Source organism: Cariama cristata, unplaced genomic scaffold (genome assembly GCF_000690535.1).
Source record: "Cariama cristata isolate BGI_N322 unplaced genomic scaffold, ASM69053v1 scaffold15737, whole genome shotgun sequence".
Lineage (NCBI taxonomy): Eukaryota > Metazoa > Chordata > Aves > Cariamiformes > Cariamidae > Cariama > Cariama cristata.
This window is the reverse complement of record NW_009625081.1, coordinates 59754-62358: the sequence shown is the minus strand read 5'-3', so window position 1 is coordinate 62358 and position 2605 is coordinate 59754. Positions and strand designations below refer to the sequence as shown.

At 34.2% G+C, this 2605-nt stretch overlaps 1 protein-coding gene across 1 annotated transcript in view; it reads left to right on the top strand.

Annotated features, from left to right (window-relative positions):
* Window positions 1-1640: 1640 nt before the first annotated feature.
* LOC104164215 (diphthine--ammonia ligase-like) overlaps window positions 1641-2605 on the top strand; it is a gene marked incomplete at its 3' end in the record, with an annotated part of 48001 nt that continues 47036 nt past the window's right edge. The window contains exon 1 of the mRNA XM_009703477.1: window positions 1641-1717. Within this exon, the coding sequence (XP_009701779.1) occupies window positions 1641-1717 (77 nt within the window). The remainder of the gene's footprint in view (window positions 1718-2605) is intronic.

Here is a 2605-nt window from a genome sequence, read left to right as displayed (position 1 = left end):
AGCGACTGCGTCCCTGGGGCTGCAGGGCCCTTCGGTCACAGAGGGTTCTGCTCATTCGCAGTTGAATTTCCAGGTGCTTTTCCACTCCAAATATCTTAAGCTCTCTTAGGATAAATTCTCTGAACTCTTAACGATATATTTTTCCTAGTGTGTCTTTTGAGAGAGATTTCATTTTGCTCATTTTTGAAAAGATGAAGCTCACTCATGTAAATAGTTGCAGTGGGACACAGCCCTGTCTCTCAGGGGCTGGTGTATTTGCACCCCCCTTCCACTCCTGCCACTTTTTGTCAGATTCTTTATTGTACTCTAAATGGCTTTTTTTATATTTTTTTAAGAAAGACATTAACATTCTCTAATGAGAGCAGGTGCGTTGTTTTCTTGATAAATAACAGTTAATTAAAAACCAACAAGCTAGGAAACCTGTAAGTGGAAAAGGATTGTGTGGATGCGAGCAGTATATTTTTATTTTTGGGTGCAGTAACTATTTACTGAAGTCTTAATATATTAATTTATCTCAGGCAATGTTTAATATCAAACCTTGATGAAATTGAGGTTTGGCTGCAACAATTGCAAATCATTGCAAACATCATCCAAAGAGGAAAAAAACCCATCAAATGTTGTCGATGTTTTTCAAGATTTGCTTGGGTAGGAAAATCGGCTTCAGTGCTTTTTCTTGTTTTATATATAAGATTTTGTCTTCCAGGTTTATTTATTTTGATATTCTCTAAGCAGAGGAATGTGTTAAAAGGCAGGATGAAATAAAATCCTAAAAACAGGTTTTTATGACAATTGCTGTTTTAATGGGCAATTTTACAAGGATGGATTTAGTTTCAGTAATAGTTTTAAGAAGAGTTTTAAAGAGACATCAAAGTGTCTGAAATCTTTGTAACAGAGCTAGCCTCAAACATCAGAGGGGAAAAAAAAGTATTTGAAAAGTGTTTCTTACTTTTGAAAAGGTCAGGATTATATATAAAACTACTTTAACCTGTTTCTTTTTCTTCTAAAATGTTGGCCATACTTAAAGTTGATAGTCTTGCTTTAAGGTGGTATTTATGGGGTAAACCCTGTATTGTGTTTTATGCTAAATCATAGACATTTTAAAGCCAGTCTTCTACCTGAAATACAATGTTTTCCAACTCTTTAATTTTTCTAGAATTTTCTTAGTGTAAATGGTTACACTTGCCAATACAAAGGAATTTTGCTAAGAAGGCTCTTATAGACACGTATCTTTATAGTTTCCATATTTTACTTTTTTTTCTTCTGGTACTTTGTTTGTTTATAAGCCTACCTGTTAACATACTTGTAACGCTGTCAAAACTAACCCTGACTGTGGCCCGACTTCGTACAGTTTTCTGCAAAACGGCCTTGTGATTTTTTTTTTCTGTGATGAGAATTGAGAGGAGTCCCCAGGCTACCTCAGTACTTGCATTCATCTCTCTTCTGAAAGCTTTTTTTCTTTCTTTTTTTTTTGTTACATCTATCAGACAACAGCCAGGCTGGGACTGGTCCACCCTCCTCCCACAACATGGGCTGTCTGGCTTCATTGGTCTTAACAGTTGTGTGTTTTACAGCTAGATTAGAAGGCCTTATAGGTAGGCACCATTTAATTTTGTTCCTTGGTAAAGTTAGTTTTTAGGGCCATGGTAACAGTAATTCAGAAAATAAATAACAATACAGTAGCATATGATCCAATGAGCACTCTCAAAATTTCAATCAAGTAATTGGTGGTCAAATGTGGGAAATCTGAACGTAGCCACATCTTAACATGTCTCTTTTTTTTGATAAATTAATTGAAATAATTAATAGATTTATTCTATTGTCCTGTTAATTGTTTATTTTAAACAATTAATATTAAAATGCTGTAAACAGCATAGGTAATTATCTACTGTCATATAATTATTTTTCTGAAGTTGTGTTTGGATTTGAAATCAAAACTAGTGAGAGGCTTTTATTTTTTAGAATTAAGTCATTCAGAAAGAAAACAGCCTTTGTCTCATTATGATTCTGTTAAGCCTGAAATTTCACATTATGAACTGAATACTATCTACATTTTCAAGCTGTCAAGCACAGTATCAAGAATTAATGAGCATATGATTTTTAAATTTTTTTTTTGGTCCATTTATAGGTTAGAAGAAAGTTGTAGGTATGCATGAGAATAATGTCAGGTAGAGATGGAACCTCAAATAAGGAATGTATTTATTATCATATTTATATTTACTTTCACAGCACTGAAACATGAGCAACTACTTTACAAAAATCTGTTAAGTATAAAAGGAGGCCATGTTATTTATACTATTTCTAGTTTACGTTTGAATTACACAGCAAATTAAGGTCAATATACAGAATTTTAGCGTGGATAAAAGCAGAAATTGAGGGAAATAGCTGTATGGTTACATTCCTGTAACACATTTTAAAGCTCTTGCATAGAGGGCTAGATAAAAGTGGGAAATTTACATTGGAAATGTTGAAGTTTGTTAGTAGTAGTGTGGTCACAAGGAAGCTGCTGGTCTGTTGTAGCAAGGACTGCTTGTACTATCTGTTCTCCTGTCCACGACGCAGTGACTAAGGCAAGACGTAGTTTTACAGAGCTGGTCTAGATCTCTCT